Consider the following 17497-nt stretch of genomic DNA (forward strand, 5'->3'; position numbering starts at 1 on the left):
CATTGTCATCGGCGTACTGCAGCTCTGTGATGGATGTGGTGGTGGTTTTACCTTTAGCCCTGAATCTGTTAATATTCAGAAGATTCCCACCAGTTCTGTCCATGATTTTGACTCCTTGAGGCAGATTGGGACCCGTGAGGTGGAGGATGGTGGCAATGAAGACAGAGAACAGGGTTGGGGCAATGACACAGCCTTGTTTAACTCCTGTGTGGACCATGAAGGAGTCTGTCTCATCTCTATAACTGCTGAGTACTCTAGCTGACATGTTATGTAGTAGTCGTAGTACTCTGATATATTTGTCAGGGCAGCCTATTCTTGACAGAACTAGCCAGCTTTGGTTAAGTCTATGAAGGCCATGTACAATCATTGAATCTGTTCCTGGGCTTTTTCTTGGAGTTGACGAGCAGTGAAAGTCATGTCCAGGTTCCTCTGTTAGGACGAAAACCGCTCTGGGATTCTGGCAGAATTTCCTCTGATATTGGGAGGAGTCTGTTGGCCAAGACCCTAGCCAGGGCTTTCCCTGTGGTGGAAGGCAAGGAAATGCCATGGTAATTTCCACACTCAGCTTTGTCCCCCAATTTTGGGGGGGAGGGGTTTACTCCCCTTTTTTTCTCCCCAATTCTACTTGGCCAATTACGCCACTCTTCCGAGCCATCCCGGATGCAGCTCCACCCCCTCTGCCAAGCTGGGGAGGGCTGCAGACTATCACATGTTCCCTCTGATACACGTGGAGTCCCCAGCCCCTTCTTTTCACCTGACAGTGAGGAGTTTTGCCAGGGAGATGTAGCATGCGGGAGGCTCACGCTGTTACCCCCAGTTCCCCCTCCCTTCCAAACAGGCGCCCCGATCGACCAGAAGAGGTGCTAGTGCAGCGACCAGGACACATACCCACATCCGACTTCCCACCCGCAGACATGGCAAATTGTGTCTGTAGCCGGAGATAACACAGGGATTCGAACTGGCAATCCTTGTGTTGGTAGGCAACGGAATAGACTGCCACGCCACCCGGATGCCCCATCCCCTTTCTTAAAGATAGAGACAATGAGTGCATCTCTACATTGCACAGGCATCTCCTCTTTTTCCCATATTTTAAGTAGCAGGGCATGGATATGTCTGAGGAGTGTAGGTCCACCTGCCCTCACTACTTCTGCTGGTATTCCATCAGGACCAGCAGCCTTGTTTATTTTCATCTTCTTGATAGCATCCTGCACTTCTCTTCGACTAGGTGGTGCTGCCATGTCCTCCTCTTTGGGTTGTTGAGGGAGTTGCTGGAGGGTATCCATCTCAGGGCTAGAGTCCCAGTTTACAAGGTCCTGGTAGTGCTCTTTCTACTTCTCTTTGATTGACTCGTTGTCTGTTAGCAGTGTGTGCCCATCTTTGGAGTGAAGTGGGGTTATATGGCGGTGACTGGGATCATATATTGCTTTAGTAGCATCAAAGAAACCTCTGGTATCCCCAGCATCTGCAGGGTGCTTGATCTCAAGGGCTGTCTTCGTCCACCACTGGTTCTTCAGTTCCCTGACCTGGCTTTGGATGGCTTACTTTACTCTTGCATGGGCAGCTCGGTTACTTTGGCAGTTGATGTCATTCTGCCAGATGTTAAAGGCTTGCCTCTTGGTGTTGATTAACCATTGGATTTCCAGGTCATTCTCATCAAACCGGTCTTGGTGGTTCTTCGTCTTGTGTCCAAGAGTGCTTTTACAGGTGCCAGTGCTTGCAGTCCTGAGCATATCCCAGTGGCTTTTAATCTCATCTGGATACTGTTTGGTCATTGATGTACCGAACATGGCTAGGAAGTGTTGATGAGAGGATATATCAGTAAGTCTTTCGGGGTTGAGCTTTGGACAGCTCTGCTTTTTCTGCACCCTCCTTTTCCGGTGAAGTTGGATGGACAGGGTGGAGTGGATAAGACGGTGGTCAGTCCTGCAGTCATCTGTACTGATCATCATTCTGGTGGCTAGTACCTCGCGTCGGTCACTTTGACGGACGATAATGTAATCAATGAGGTGCCAAATGTTAGAGCGAGGGTGCCTCAAGGTTGTTTTAAATTTGTTCTTCTGGCGGAAGAGTGTGTTGGTGATGATGAGGCTGTGTTTTGACCATGTTGTTAACAGCAGGATGCAATTGGTGTTTGTGTTTCCAACTCCTTCCTTGCCATTTATGCCTCTCCACAAGTTGTAATTTTGTCCCACTCTGGCATTGAAATCTCTAAGCAGAATTCACTTATCCTCCTTGGGGACTTTGGTGAGAACATTGTCGAGGTTGGCATAGAAGGTCTCCTTTACTTCGTCTTGTGAGTCAAGTGTTGGAGTGTATGGACTGATGACAGTGATGCTTTGGTTATTTACAAGCGCCAGTCATATTGTCATCACGCGTCATTGATGCCCAGAGGAAGCTCAGCAAGATGGCAAATGAGGTTGTTTTTAATGGCAAAACCCACACCGTGGATCCTCAGCTCATTAGCTGCTTTTTCTTTCAAGAAAAATGTGTAACCACCCTTCTCCTCTTTCAGTTGCCCTTGGTCAGCCAATCGGGTTTCAGAGAGTGCAGCAATATCAATCCGGAATCTTCTCAGCTCTCAGGCGATGATGGCAGTATGCTGGATTTATTGCCCATTAGGGTTTGTATGTTCCTGGCTCCAAAATATACGAGTTTCTGTTTCTGACCACATGGTGGTGATCCCTCTGGATGCGGTGGTCCAGACAGGAGATATGAGGCAGACTATTTTTAGGGCACCTTTTCTAGCCCCTTCCCCAACTGGGGTGAGCAGAGAGGATCCTAAATAGGACTGCTCAGTCATGGGTGCAGCAGCTGAGAAGCCCCTCTGCCTCAGTCCCAAGGATTAGCGCTGATCATACACCCACCGCCTGTGTGCCAGGTTGTGGCTAGGGGCTACCAGAATTCACTGTCCTGCCCCCATCACCTCTTCTTGATCGCCACAGGGCTTTGACCCAGGATGTTTATGGGTTGGCCCTTGCAGGAGGATGCCTGTGCGTGACAGCTTTTTCCATGGAGCGGCTGATGTACCTGCAGCCACCACATGTTCCTTGGCAGGGGGTGGCTATGGTCCAATGGCACGGAGAACCAAGTCGATTGGGGTCCACCCTCTGTTGCAGCTTTCATCTACCTTCCCTGGCATTGTGACCTGAAGACATCTTCCGGCAGTTACGCTATCGAGGTCTTCGTTGGCTCATGCTTCGTCTGGAGCCTCCCCCTTGACCTATCTGCCTTGGGTGACCCAGGAGCCAAGCTCCAGATGACATAGCTCTTGGGATCATTTGTACGCACAACCATCTCCACCTCTATAAGTGTAATCGAGGAGAAAATCCAGCTTCTCTAGTACACCTGGAACCGCTGAACATCTCATTTCAGAACATAAGTATCCCTGACTACAACCTCCTCAACCAGCTGTGTGAGAAAAGTGATGAGGTCATTATTTAACAGTAAAAGGTTACAAGGTTTAGCCATTTTGCTTTAATTCTAAACTAGCTGGATAAACGCCATGCTGTTGTGCCACCATGTTTATTCTGCAAAACTAATCTGAATGAAGAAACCTCTGTATTATTGTGTGTCTAAACATATATTATGACCAAATGACTATGTTGATGTTTGTATACTGATTTGTTTTCTTACTTCTGTAATGTTTCAGTTTTACAAAAACAAAAGCAAAAAAAAACAAAAGCAGAAACAAGACTTCAGTAAAATACAAGAAAAGTCAAGCCTTGTGTGTTTATTGGAGGACTTTTTGATGTTAACTGGCTGTCTAGCTTGCACAAGAGTATCACACATTCCTCCCTTACCTCTGGTCTTATTCCTTCATCTCTCAAAACAGCTGCAATAACTCCAATACTCAAGAAACCTGGTGCAGACCCCAAAAATTTGAATAATTTTTGCCCAATCTCAAATTTACCATTTCTTTCTAAAACACTTGAAAGAACAGTCGCATCTCATGTACACGCTCACTTGACTAACAATAATCTGTTTGAACAATTCCAGTCTGGTTTTGCTCCATGCACAGTACGGAGACAGCCTTGGTGAAAATCACTAATGATCTGTTGATGGCAACCGACTCTGGGCTCTTAACCATATTTGTCCTCCTTGATCTGAGTGCAGCCTTTGATACCATCTCACATAAAATCCTCCTAGAAAGATTAGCTGCCATTGGAATAACTGTCACCCCCCCTTGACTGGTTTAAATCATATCTCTGGCCGCACTCAGTTTGTCCAACGTAAAAGTTTAAGATCACAGTAGTCCTTTCCTGTTACTACCGGTGTTCCCCAGGTCTCTGTATTGGGACCCCTCCTATTTATTATTTACCTACTACCTCTTGGCCACATTTTCAGGAAATTTGGCATTCAATTTCACTGCTATGCGGATGACACCCAGCTTTATCTAGCCACCAAGCCTACCTCCACTCTTCCGCCCACTTCCCTTTCTGACTGCTTACTAGAAATTAAATCCTGGTTTTCATACCACTTCCTGAAACTTAATAGTGATAAAAGTGAGATCTTGCTAGTAGGCACTAAATCTACTTTGGCCAAACCTGATAGTTTTCTCTGACTATTGACAATTCTATAGTTCCTCCATCGCCTCAGGTTAAGAGTCTGGGTGTCATCCTGGAGAGCACATTATCTTTTGAAGCTCATATCAACAATGTTACTCGGTCTGCATACTTCCAACTACGCAGTATTAATCGTCTTTGCTCGTCACTTACACCTAAAAGGACAGCCATACTCACTCACACCCGGGTTACATCCTGTATTGACTACTGTAATTTTATCCTCTTTGGTCTTCCTAGTGTCTTCGTAAACTTCAGTTGGTCCAGAATTCAGCTGCCTGTATCATTATCAGAACTCCTTCCAAGATCATATCACTCCTGCCTTCAGCAACTCCGTTGGCTCCCTGTTAAATACCGTATTGACTTCAAGATCCTACTCCTCACCTTTAAGGCCCTTAATAACCAAACTCCTTTGTATCTTTCCGAACTCCTTCACATCCACACGCCCTCCCAGGTCCTCTTCTGCTCTCCAGCTCACTACATACACCATTGGCCCGCTTGACTACCATTGGGTCTAGAGCCTTCAGTCATTCTGCCCCCCGCCTATGGAACTCTCTCCCACGAGAAATTCGCAAGATTAGATTGGCTCTTTCAACCTTCAAATCCCACCTCAAAACGTACCTTTTCAAACTCTCATATTCAGTCTGATACATGCTTCATTGAGTTTTGTGCGGATGATGATGATTTTATACTCATCTGTTATATTAACTTTTTATTGTCTACCCTGCTTTGATTTGATTTATGCTGTCTGATACAGTGCTGCTTGTTTTTTACTGTTTTCTGTAAGGTGTCCTTGAGTGCTCTGAAAGGCACCCACAAATAAAATGTATCATTATTATTATTATCATTATTATATTTTGGTTAAACCATTTGGATTTCTCGCGTTAATGTGGATGTTGGTCTGGCAGCAGCCGTATGTCACTTAGATCATAAATATGCAAAATACAGAAATTTATATAGTCAACATAATCATGATGTCAAAGACATTTTTGATCACTGTGTAGCAGTATTTGTAATCTGCATGCGTGCATGTTTGTGTTTTCTGTAGGTATGTGGTGGAACACCATTGGTATGAGCAGTGGAAGGAGTTTGTGGAGACAGGAGACCAGAACTCATCTTCCTTCCCCGGACAGATCGACAACACAGAGCTGTTTGATGGTCAGTCTCTGCTTCATAATATCAGTCTATCAGTCAGTCAGTCAATTAATCAAACTTCATTTATTGCATAAAATTTCATTGTGCTTTGCATGAGAAAAGTTAAATATATAAACATATACACAGAATAATAAGGATGCATAGAACATAAGCTCACACAGTTTATGTCACAGTAAACTTGTTTCTACAATTTTGGTATATACAAGTTGCATATCGAATAATTTAACACAATAAACCCCTCACCTCCCCCCCTCCCCCTCCCGACATTCCCAGATCCTCAAGGAGAAATACAGCTTAGAGAAATAATGAAATTACACAACTAAATCGAAGAAAAAAAAAAGTTCAAGAAAAATAAATAATCATCATGGTTCACCTATACACAAAGAATCTCTCGGTTTACAGTCAATACTAATTGGGCCATTCCTGACACGAGTCAAAAGGCATCCCAGTCTGTTATACTGGTCAAAGTGTCAAAGTAAGTCAGAAAAGGCATCGAGACTTTCTTGAACTTGTCCCTGTTTACCCCTTAAGGTAAATTTGATCTTTTCCAACTTAAGATAAAACATAATATCCCTGATTCATCTGACATGGGATGGAGGTCTTGAGCTCTTCCAGTTTAAGAGTATTAGGCGCCAAGCTCGTAATGTAGTAAAGGCCACCAATTTATGCATGTTAGATGGCCAGTCACAGTCTTCTGGTCTCACGCCAAGTATGGCAATTAAAGGATGCAGATCAATAGTTATACTGAACATTTTGCTTAAGGATTTAAATATGCCCTGTGATGGACTGGTGGCCTGTCCAGGGTGTCTCCCTGCCTGCTGCCCAATGATTGCTGGGATAGGCTCCTGCATCCCTGCGACCCTGAGAGCAGGATAATGCGGTTTGGATAATGGATGGATGGATTTAAATATTGCTGACCAAAATGTATGTAGATCAGGGAATGTCTAGAACGTATGCAACAAGGCTGCTGGTGCATGTTTACATCTGTCACAAGTGGGATCGATGTTGGAGTAAATTTTGGCCAAATGAGCTTTGGTAAGGTGGACACCGTGAACAATTTTAACTGAATAAGCCCAAATCTACTACATGAAGAGGAAGAGTGTACCTGATCCAAAACTGCATCCCGCAGATCAGCAGGGAGAAGAGTACCAAGATCCTGCTGCCAGAGGTTTCTAAGGCTAGCCAATGGCTGAGGATTTATAGTGGCTAGTTTATTATAGATCCTTGCATGGCACCCTTGAGACTAGCCTCTGTGGCTAAAAGTGTATCTATTGATGTTGTCAGAGGTACCTCGGGGAAAGGGTGGAAACCCTTCTGAACAAAATGCCTAATCTGTAAATAGCACTAGAAGTCAGAGTGGGGTAGGTTAAAATTTTCTACCAATTGATTGTAGGAAGCGAATACCCCATCAAAGTGTAAATCCTTTATAAATCGAATTTCATTCTCATGCCACGTGTGAAAAGCCATATCCAACTTGGCAGGGGTAAAGAGGTGGTTTGAAATAATGGGTGTCATTAAGGAGGCTTTTTGCAGACCACATTTTTTTTCCTAACTTGAGTCCATATTCTGATTGTATGAGCTGTAACTGGATTTTTGTGTGGTGTGCCAATTACCATTGGTAGTGGGGAAATGAATAAGGAATTAATAGGAAGATCATGTGATTCTGTCTTCACCCATTCAGCTGTGTGCTTAACTGAGCTGCTTTGAACGTGCACGACCACCTTCTGGATATTACTAGCCCAATAGTAGCAAAGAAGATTTGGCATAGCCATCTCTCCCAGTGCTTTGGGACATTTTAGGAAATCCTTATGTATCTGGGGCTGTCTGCCATCCCAGATAAAGTTAGAGAACATCCTGTCAAGAAAACTAAACCGTTTTTTCAAAATGAATATGGGAATGTTCTGAAAAAGATACAGGAACTTAGGGGCAATATTCATTTTAAGCAAGCTAATGTGCCCAGCCATTGATAATGGTAGTGTGCGCCAGCGCTCCATATCTTGTTTGCATTTGTCAATTAAAGGGGAGAAATTTAGGTTGTGTAAAAGATGAAAGGAGTGAGGAACTGTAATCCCCAAATAGTTTGAAGTCACTCTCTTGAGGGAAAACATAGAGGCTGGGATACCAAGGGCCGCAGGGTTCAATGGGAAACCTTCGCTTTTTTGCAGGGTCAAGTCAAATCAATTTTATCTGTATAGCCCAATATCACAAATTACAAATTTGTTCAACTTGTATCCAGAAAGATTCCCAAATTGTTCCAGTTTAAGTCATGTCAATTTTATTTGTATAGCCCAATGTCCCAAATTACAAATTTGCCTGAAGGGGCTTTACAGCAATACAACATCCTGTCCTTAGACCCTTGTGTCGGGTAAGGAACAACTCCCTAAAAAAAAAAAACCTTTAACAGGGAGAAAAAATAGGAACAAACCTCAGGGAGAGCAACAGAGGAGGGATCTCTCGCCCAAGATGGACAGCATGCAGTGAATGTTGTGTTTACAGTTCACAGAATACAACATTGAAAGAGGATAACAGAATTAAAATGGAATTATAAAATAAATGAAGAATATGATGAGGGTGCCAAACAGTGTCGAGATGCCAACGGAACAGCCTAGGACCAGAGCCACATGACCAGCATCACCATGTTAAAAAAAAAAGTCACATATCTTAGTGAGAGAAGGATATAAACATTAAAAACAGGATAACAAAATTATATGGATTTATAAGATATATATAAAAAGAAAATGTGATGAGGGGGATGCCAAGCAGTGTCCACATGGCAACCAACATCACAATGGAGACCTGGGAGGAGGACAGACTGCACGTGCACACAAAGGAGACTCACATCACACCATTCACACACAGAAAAAGAGAAAGGAGAAGACATCATTCAGAGAGAGAGAAAATACATGTGAGAGAAGAGAACAGTTTGGAATAGTCAAAAATCTAAATGCTAAAATCTTGTTGCCAAAACAGTGATTTGTAAATTCATTGAGACAGAAACTGACCCGCCATGCAGTACAGGTTGTTAAGCACTCAACTTAAAGGCAACTCATTGTAGGATAAGGCAAAAAGATGAATTTTAAGTTTCGATTTAAAGGACTCAACAGACTGATTGTTGATGGCAGCAGGCAGGTTATTCCACAAGAATGGGGCGCTATAGGAAAAGGCTCTGCCACCAGCTGACTTCTTTTTAACTTTTGGTATACACAGGAGCCCTGTATTTTGAAAGCGAAGCGCTTGAGATGGAATGTACAGTTTAAGGAGATCAGACAGGTAAGATGGGGCAAGCCCATTTAGGATTTTATAAGTCATGAGAAGCACCTTGTGAAGTCTGATCTAACATGGATAGGAAGCCAATGAAGGGAGGCAAGAATTGGTGTAATATGTTCAGATTTCCTAGTTTTAGTTAGGATTCTAGCAGCAGCATTCTGAACCATCTGAATACTTTTAGTACTAGAATGTGGCAGACCTAAAAACAGAACATTACAGCAATCAAGTCTGGATGAAACAAATGCATGTATTAGAGTCTCTGCATCAGCCATGGACAGAAAAGACCAAATTTTAGCTGTTACGTAAGTGAAAAAGGCAGTCTTGGTGATTTCTTTAATGTGCTTATCAAAGGAAAGGCTGAGATCAAATGTAACACCAAGATTTTTGGCTGCCACACTTTGTGAAACCAAAGAGTTGTCGATTGTTATCGTTACATGCTAGCAGGGCCAATGACCAGCATCTCGGTTTATCCAAATTTAAAAGAAGAAAGTTAAGTGACGTCCAATTTTTCACAGTAGCCAAGCAGACCTCTAAATAAGTCATTTGAGTATGATCATCAGCTCTTATAGGCACATACAGCTGAGTATCATCAGCATAGCAATGGAAATTTATTCCATAACTGTGAAAAATTTGGCCAAGAGGTGAAATATAAAGAGAAAAAAGTAGAGGGCCAGGAACGGAGCCCCGAGGTACATCATATTTAACATCAGATAATTTTGAAGTAATATGATTATAGCAGACACAATGTGTTCTTCCAGATAAGTAGGACTTGAGCCAAGAGAGAGCTAAGCCAGGGACACCAAAATTACAAATTTAATCTGTCTAATAGTATACAGTGATCAATGGTGTCAAAGGCTGCACTGAGGTCCAGTAGTAGAAGAGTCAGAGTCCATAGCTAGTAAAAGATCGTTCACCACTCTGGTCAGAGCAGTTTCAGTGGAGTGACAGGCCCTGAAAGCCGATTGAAAAGTTTCATATATACCTGTAGTTTTCTTCTATATGGGTTGAAAGTTGTTGATACACAAATCTCTCTAATACTTTAGAAAAGAATGGAGTCAATCTATGGAACAACTGTAGAAAAGAAATGAAGATATGTAAATCATTAAGTAAGATTAAACAACTCTTTAAAAATAACATATTGAACAGATATAGGATGGATGAACAAAGAGGTGGACTGGAATAACATGACATGATACATGACGTGTAAGGTGCCTTGTTTGACTTGTGCTGTTTTGTTTATTTTGATTTCTATGCATTGGTCTTTCTTTTCCTTTTTTTCCACTTTTGTTTTGTTTTGAAAGTTTTGGTTTGGTTTGATTTGATTGATAATGTATAAAAAAAAGGGGTAGGACCAGAAAAGTCCTTTACATCATCCTAGTTATTACTTGTGTTGTTACAGAGATTTTGCGTAATATTTCATTTCATTATTATTTATTCCACTCATGGTAATGCACAGCTCCAGACAGAAACAAGCAATTCCTAATCAAACACAAATCAATTTACACATTCCATGGTTGAAAAGGAGCAGGGAGAAGAAAATCTTATTTTACCTGCCCCTTACTCAAACCTAAATAAACAACAGAATAGATGGTCTGTCAGTCAGTTACTCAACAACTAATACTTACAGCAACACGAGAAATGAAAAAGAATCAAAAAGCCGTACACAATAATTGACCATCAACTGAAAACCCATTACCTGACAACTCCATATTGTCTAATTATTCTTTCCTTATACATTTTCTTAAACTGAAAGGTATTTATACAACCCTTTAGATCGTTCTCTAAGGAATTCCACAGTTTGATGCCACATACCGAAATACACATCTGCTTTAAAGTAGTATGTGCATACTGATGTTTAAATTAAATTTCCTTCTATGGTCCTCATCCTCTGAACTAAAAACAAATAATTTTTGTAAATCTTCTGGTAATACTCTGCTTTTTGCCCTGTACATAACTAACAATGTCTGTAACTCAACTAAATCTTTAAGTTTCATTAATCCTGACTTAATAAACAGTCCGTTGGTGTGTTCTCTTGGATCCACTTTATGAATAATTCTTACTGCTCTTTTCTGTAATATAAACAATGGCTTTATGTTGCTTATATACGTGTTGCCCCACACTTCCACACAGTAACTGAAATATGGCAAAGTAAGTGAACAGTACAGAATTCGCATTACCTTGTAATCTAACACGTACTTTGCTTTGTTCAAAACAGAAATATTCTTAGACACCTTTGTTTTTACATATGCTATATGAGATTTCCATGTCAGTTTGTCATCATTATAACACCCAAAAATCTAAACTCAGATACTCTTTCAATATCAACTCCATCTATAGACAGTAAAATATTTTCATCCTTTTTCTGTTTAGCAAAAATCATAAACTTAGTTTTGTTCAAATTTAATGATAACTTATTTTCATCAAACCATCTTTTCAGTTTGACCATTTCATTTACAATGCTTTCTGCTAAACTTTTTAGATCATCTCCTCAACTAAAAAAATTAGAGTCATCTGCAAACAAAACAAACTGCATTATCTTTGACACTTTACATATGTAATTGATATATAAAATGAAAAGTTTCGGCCCCAACACGGACGGAGCCTTGTGGGACTCCATATTCAATCTTCATGCACTTGGATGTATTGCCAGCAAACTGTACAAATTGCTTTCTGTTATTTAAATAACTGCTTAACCAATTTAAAACTACTCCTCTCACGCTATGTATGTAATTTAGCAATTAATATGTTATGATCTATTGTGTTGAATCTACTACTACTACTTTCAGCTGCTCCCCTTAGGGGTCACCACAGCGGATCATCTGTTTCCATTTCTTCTTGTCCTCTGCATCTTCCTTTGTCACACCAGCCACCTGTATGTCTTCCCTCAACACATCCATAAACCTCCTCTTTGGCTTTCCTCTTTTCCTCTTCCCTGGCAGCTCCATATTCAGCATCCTTCTCCCAATATACCCAGCATCTCTCCTCCACACATGTCCAAGCCATCTCCATCTTGCCTCTCTTGCTTTGTCTCCAAACCGTCCAACTTGAGCGGTCCCTCTAATTTAATCATTCCTAATCCTGTCCTTCTTCGTCACTCCCAGTGAAAATCTTAGCATCTTCAACTCTGCCACCTCCAGCTCTGCCTCCTGTCTTTTTGTCAGTGCCACTGTCTCCAAACCATATAACATCACTGGTCTCACAACCATCTTGTAAACCTTCCCTTTGTTATGATCTGTTGTGTTATGATCTATTCTTTGTTATTATCTGTTATATGTTGTGATTTGTTGTGTCGAATGCTTATTTTAAATCAATAAATACACCTATTGTGTATTTCTTACATTCTATTGCTGTTGTAATCTCTTCCATTATTTTCATTAATGGTAAAGATGTTGATAGATTTGTCCGAAAGCCATGCTGACTCTCACTCAGCAATTTGTTCTTTTCAAGAAAAGGGTCCAATTTTTTTGTACAAACAGTTTTTCAAGCACCTTGGAGAATTGTGAAAGCAAAGACACTGGTCTATAGTTAGTAAAACTGTGTTTATCTCCTTTTTTAAAAAGTGGAATAACCTTTGCTGTTTTAATTCTGTCTGGAAAAACACCTGTGAGAAAAGAAAGATTAAAAGTATAACTTAGAGGTTTGATTATGCAGTCAGTATTCTTTTTCACTATAATCGTGTCGATCCCATCACTGTCAGTTGATGTCTTGTTTTTGGATTTTGCTACAATAGATCTTTTTTCATTTTCACTCACCTCTCCTAGAAACATAGACTGTACCACTTTACTTCCCCCATTCTGGCCAACTTCTACTTGTCCATCATTATGTTTTTTTTAATTGAATTTGCAAGATTAGGCCCAACATTAACAAAAAAGGAATTAAATTATTTTCCCACTTCATTCATGTTTTTTATAACCTTATTACTGTCATTGATTAAATAATTGGGCCGATCTGTAGACACAGAGTTATTTCCGATTACACTGTTTAATATTTTGCAAGTACCTTTTAATGTTCTTTTGATTTTCTTTTAACATTTTATTGTAATATTCTTTCTTGACTTGTCTCAGTATCATTGTCAACTTATTTTTGTAAACTTTATATTGCTTTTCTGCTGTTTTTGTTCTAAATTTTATGAATTCTCTGTAAAATGTATTTTTCTTTTTGCATGCATTTTGTAAGCCCTTTGTTATCCAAGGTTTTTTATCATAGCTATGTTTATGTTTGCATGGCATTATTGGACAACGTGAATCATGCAGTGCTAAGTAGCTCTTTAGAAATGTCTCATATGAAGCATTTATCTCTTCTACATACACCCCTTTCCATTCTTCTTTTAAGAGATCTTTCCTGAATTTGTCTATTGCTTCATTGGTTCTTGCATATCTATAGAAATTTTCCTCCTTATTTCTCTTTATTTGACAATCATATGTTTGAAATACAGGTAAATGGTCGCTTATGTCATTTATTATTAGGTCACTTTTAACATTATTCTCCATAATATTTACATAAATATTGTCAATGTTGCACAACTCGAGGTTATTCTACTTGGCTTGGTAATCAAAGGGTATAGCCCTCTGCTATATAATGCATCTAAAAAATCTGACGTTGTTTTATGTTTCGATACATTTAGAAGGTCAATATTGGAATCCCCACAGATTATAAATGTTTTACTTTCATTTAGCCTATTCATTAATTCTTCCAGACTATCTTTAAACGTTTCTACATTTGATCCTGGTGTTCTGTACACACAAGTGACAACGATAATTCTCATCCTTTCCATTTCAATTTACACAGTTATGCATTCCATTAAATCATCGATTACAGTTGTCATGTATTCAACTGGTCTGCATTTCAAGTCACTGTTCACATACAGGGCTACACCCCATCCCCTCTTGTTGACTCTATTGATGTGATGTAACTCATAACCCTCAATACGAATATGTTCACTATGTTCACTGTTATTTCCGTTTGTTTTGTATTCCTGCCTATATAGTTTATTTTTTCATTTTAACATGTTGAAAATAAAATCAATCAATCAATCAATCAATCAATCAATCAAATATCAGTATGATACAACAAACCACACAAACAGCATTTACCTTTAGTTGTAGCTTATGTTTTCAACCTTAGAAACGAGTGAAAATAAACAGATCTATTATTGGCAACAGTCTGACATAGAGAATAGGCACAGTTTATAAATTATTGTTTAGATGACCATGAGGAAACGTTTTTTTTTAGTTTTTTTTTTTAACCTGTGCTCATATTGTGACTGACCGTCTGCACTTCAGAGGACAGGTAGTCGGCTCTTCCTCAATCGGGGGCATATCTTCGCTCCCTGTGCCACTTGGCGCTTCCAGAGTCTTGCTGATATTAGGTAGACGCATCCAACGGTGACTTGAACTCTTGTTTGGACCCTTCAAATGTGAACCGGAGCGTTGCAGGATATGGGAGGGAGTAGTTCAGGCCAGCCTGGCCGCCTGGCAAAGCATTTTCTTTACCGGATTGAACGCAGCTGTCTTCCGCACTAGGTCAGTGCTGAGGTCCGGGTAGAAGCTAATCTTTGTCCCACAATATGTCAGCTGCCCCGAGCTCTCCCAGGACAGCAAAGTCCCCCTTCCCTTTAGTTACTGTTGCTATGCCCATCAAGCATTTCAGAACCATTCAGTAGCTGGAAAACCTCAAAACATGAAGGAAGAAATCAGCGCATTCCCAGAGAAAATAAGTGATGTATTTTGGAGTAATTCATCCTTAATATCATCCCGTGAAATGCAGAAGAGGTTACAGTATGCAGGAGGGATCCATTCAGAATATTAACAGTAAAACTGACTTGCGTGGACTCTGGGCTGCCGGGTGCGACTGTAATTGAGGGTAAAGCTTACCGGTCAAAATCAAAGAATGAGAAACCTCACCAACTAATTCTGAAACACATTGTGGACCAATTGTGCTCTTGCACTGTAGGGTAAGTTAAATATTTCAGCTATTATTGGTATATTTTAATTAATCCGTTGTCAACATTGTGGTGATAGGAGTTAATACTAATATTTATACCAATACTTGCCACCTGGGGGCAGTAGCCACAAATTTAGTAGTCTGTAGGATTCCAGCAGAAGACGCCACACGATACTTGATGCACATGTTAGCTGAGTTGTCACAGTACTTTAATAAATAGTTGTAATTGTTGAACCCAAGTTTCTTCATTTATAATAAGAAACATTACATGGTACCCGGAGTGGTCCAGAGACAGCCGTCATGGAAAGTTTGAAGCCGTCTGACACTGAATTGGACTGGAAATGTGGACTACGAATGGCGGATGTTCAAACAGCGATTCATGCTGTACCTGCAAGCCCTCGGACTGGATGACAAACCAGACGCACGGGAGGTTGCACTGCTACTTACCGTCACAGGACCTCAAGCATTGGAGGTACACAACACGTTTGTTTACACCGACGCAGCTGATAAGGACACGTTCGTCGGAGTTGTCAAGAAGTTTGATGAACATTGTTCGCCAAAGAAAAACAAGACATTGGAACGGTACTTGTTCGCATGCGCACGCAGCAAAATGATGAGAGCATTGACCTTTTTTGACGGACTTGAAATTGAAAGCTAAGATGTGCAGTTTTGGAGAGCTGCATGATTCAATGATCCAGGATCAATTAGAGTTTGGCGTTAATGACAAGAAAGTGAGAGAGAGATTACTACGAGAAAGGGACCTTACCTTAGCTGGAGCAGTGAGGATATGCCATGCTAGTGAGGTAGCCCTGCAACATGCTAGAACGTTCGGTGGTGGCGCGAAGGAAAGTGAAAAAGACATCGCAGCGATGGCCACTGTGCCTGCACTGGCACAGAAACAGAGAACATCATGGAAGTTGAAACAGCAAAAGGGCTCAGAGACTTTTAATTATAAAAGATGTGGCACTCGACAAGCACCAAAAACAATGCCCAGCTTATGGCAAAGTCTGTAATAAATGTAAAGCACAGAATCACTACGCGAGACAATGCTTTTCCAAGGGGAAACAAGCCTAGGTGAACATGTGCACGCAGTGGAAGGAACAGATCTCTGTGATTCATTCTTCGTGGGAATGGTAGCGCAGGAAGATGTCACGCCTAAAGGGACTGAACAGTCAAGTGTGAACAGAGTTGAGCAGGACAAGTGGACTGTTCCATTGCATATAAACGGAGCTGTCATTCCTCTCGACATCAAAGCCATTCTCGACATCAAAGCCATGAAGGTAAAGCCACGCATTCGTCCAAATTCTATTCCACTCAAAGCCTACAATGGACAGCTCATCAACACCAAAGGCACATGCAGACTCAAGGTGAGAGTTAAAGGAAAAAAAACACAACTTCATGTTTGTAGTAGTTCCAGAGGGACACGAATGACTGCTAGGTGACCAGGCATGTGAAAATCTGGGCTTAGTCAAGAGGGTGTACCACATCAATGTCAGTGCACAGAACAGCGTAGAGGCAATAGTGGATCAGTATCCAGACAGCTTAAAAGGGTTTGGTGTCTTACCATTCACCTACAAGATACAGCTAAAAGAGGCATAGCCAGTCGTCCATGCTCCCAGGCGGGTTCCAGCGCCTCTACAAGACAAGCTGAAACAAGAACTCGACCAAATGACGTCACTGGGAGTCATAAAAAAGGTGGGGGAGCCCACAGAGTGGGTGAATTCGATGGTGTGTGTCAAGAAACAGAACGGTGACCTATGTGTGTGCATGGATCCAAAAGACCTGAATGCCAACATAAAGAGGGAACATTACCAAATTCCAACAAGAGAGGAAATAACAAGTGAGATGGCTGGTGCAAAGTTCTTCAGCAAGCTGGATGCATCCTAGGGCTTTTAGCAGATAAAACTACACGTGGATAGCACAAAGTACTGTAGATTCAATACACCGTTTGGCCGCTACTCTTTCCAAATGCTGCCTTTTGGAATCTCCTCTACTCCCTAAGTGTTCCACAGGACCGTGGAGCACATCATAGAAAGTATTGACGGGGTACGTGTGTATGTGGATGACATCGTGCTGTGGGGATCCACACTGGAGCAGCACAATGGGAGGCTCATCAAAGTGCTCCAAAGCATCAAGAAGTATGGACTAAAGCTGAACAGAGCTAAATGTCAGTTTGGTGTGAACAAAATCACCTTTCTGGGAGACAAGGTGTCAGAAACAGGTGTGGAGCCAGACAAGAGCAAGGTGACAGCAATACTGGAGATGTCCAGGCCCGAGGATAAAAAAGGTGTGTTGAGAGTGCTGGGAATGTTCAATTTCATCGGCAAATTCATACCAAACCTGTCTTTAAAAACTGTGCACCTGAGAGAGCTGTTGCACGACAGAACTGAGTTCAATTGGACTGAAGATCATGAAAAGGAATGGACACGACTGAAAACCATTCTCACAACAGAACCAGTGCTGATGTTCTTCGACCCGTCCAAAAAGATAGATATCCACTGATGCATCGAAAAATGGGATTGGAGCGGTGTTACTACAGGCTGATGGAGAACAATGGAGGCTAGTCGCCTACG

The 17497-nt window shown here is 41.3% G+C and overlaps 1 protein-coding gene across 1 annotated transcript in view; it reads left to right on the forward strand.

Moving 5' to 3' along the window:
• usp11 (ubiquitin specific peptidase 11) overlaps nt 1-17497 on the forward strand; it is a 61735-nt gene that overhangs the window by 5321 nt on the left and 38917 nt on the right. The window contains exon 2 of the mRNA XM_056275191.1: nt 5608-5717. Within this exon, the coding sequence (XP_056131166.1) occupies nt 5608-5717 (110 nt within the window). The remainder of the gene's footprint in view (nt 1-5607; nt 5718-17497) is intronic.

Source organism: Lampris incognitus, chromosome 2, assembly GCF_029633865.1.
Source record: "Lampris incognitus isolate fLamInc1 chromosome 2, fLamInc1.hap2, whole genome shotgun sequence".
Classification (NCBI taxonomy): domain Eukaryota; kingdom Metazoa; phylum Chordata; class Actinopteri; order Lampriformes; family Lampridae; genus Lampris; species Lampris incognitus.